This window comes from Callospermophilus lateralis, chromosome 2 (genome assembly GCF_048772815.1).
Source record: "Callospermophilus lateralis isolate mCalLat2 chromosome 2, mCalLat2.hap1, whole genome shotgun sequence".
Lineage (NCBI taxonomy): Eukaryota > Metazoa > Chordata > Mammalia > Rodentia > Sciuridae > Callospermophilus > Callospermophilus lateralis.
The window spans coordinates 154254863-154256335 of record NC_135306.1 but is presented as its reverse complement, the minus strand read 5'-3'; the positions used below and the strand labels follow the sequence as shown (position 1 = coordinate 154256335).

The 1473-nt window shown below is 41.8% G+C and overlaps 1 protein-coding gene across 1 annotated transcript; it reads left to right on the top strand.

Annotated features, from left to right (window-relative positions):
* Window positions 1-220: 220 nt before the first annotated feature.
* LOC143391418 (olfactory receptor 52N2) lies at window positions 221-1177 on the top strand. The gene has a single exon (XM_076844121.2). The coding sequence runs from the start codon at window positions 221-223 to the stop codon at window positions 1175-1177; it is 957 nt and encodes a 318-aa protein (XP_076700236.2).
* The last annotated feature ends 296 nt before the right edge of the window (window positions 1178-1473 follow it).

Below are 1473 nucleotides of genomic sequence, written 5' to 3'. Positions count from 1 at the left end.
ATCCATGTATATATGTCAAAATACATTCTCCTATCATGTATATATAAAAAGAACAAACTTAAAAAAAGAATTCACAGAGTAAAAATAAATAAATGAATAAAATAAATAAAAAATTTAATAAAAGATGTTTTCATGCTCTCTACCTACCTTTGGTTTACTTTATTGTCCAGGAAACTGTCGGTGTTAAAGAGTCTAAAATGCTCTCCTCCTGTCAGCCATTATGTCTGGAGCCAATAGCTCCAGCCTGACACCAGGATTCTTTATCTTGAATGGTGTTCCTGGGCTGGAAGCTGCACACATCTGGATCTCCCTGCCATTCTGCCTCATGTACATCATTGCTCTTGTGGGGAATGTGGGACTCATCTACCTCATCAGTCATGAGGAAGCCCTGCACCGACCCATGTACTACTTCCTGGCCCTGCTTGCCTCCACTGATGTCACCTTGTGCACCACCACTGTGCCCAACATGCTGTGCATATTCTGGTTCAACCTCAAGGAGATAGACTTTAATGCCTGCCTGGTCCAGATGTTTTTTGTCCACATGTTGACTGGGATGGAGTCTGGGGTGCTCATGCTCATGGCCCTGGACCGCTATGTGGCCATCTGCTACCCCTTACGCTATGCCACCATCCTCACCAACCCTGTCATCGCCAAGGCTGGTCTTGCCACTTTCTTGAGGAGTGTGATGCTCATCATCTCATTCACTTTCCTCACCAAACGCCTGCCCTATTGCCAGGGCCACCTCATCCCCCACACATACTGCGACCACATGTCTGTGGCCAAGGTGTCCTGTGGCAACGTCAAGGTAAATGCTATCTATGGTCTGATGGTTGCCCTCCTGATTGGGGTGTTTGATATCTGTTGTATCTCTGCATCTTACACTATGATTTTGCGGGCTGTAGTGAGCCTGTCATCAGCAGATGCTCGTAACAAAGCCTTTAGCACCTGCACATCTCATATATGTGCCATCGTGATCACGTATGTACCTGCTTTTTTCACTTTCTTCACTCATCGATTTGGAGGCCACATTATTCCACACCACATACACATCATTGTGGCCAACCTGTATCTACTGTTGCCTCCTACCATGAACCCAATTGTTTATGGAGTCAAGACCAAGCAGATTCGTGAAGGAGTCATTAAATTCCTATTTGGAGACAAGACTGGCCTCACCTAAGACAAGCAAATCACAAAATGCATTGTTTGGCATGGAGAGAAAATAGTGGAGAAGAATTCATAAAAGATGCAAATGAAATATTAAATCATTCTAAAACATAGATTTTCTAAAGTCTTTGCAAGTGTATATTTTTTAATGTTTATTGTTTGTAAATATCTGCCAAAATAGAGAATGCAGAATTAAAAAGGTAAAATACTCATTCCCAATAAAGATTATGTTTGTCATGAATTTTTATAGAATCATATGTTTAGTGACACTAGAAAGTTAATAAAAGGCAAAAGGTAAGCCTGATGTAT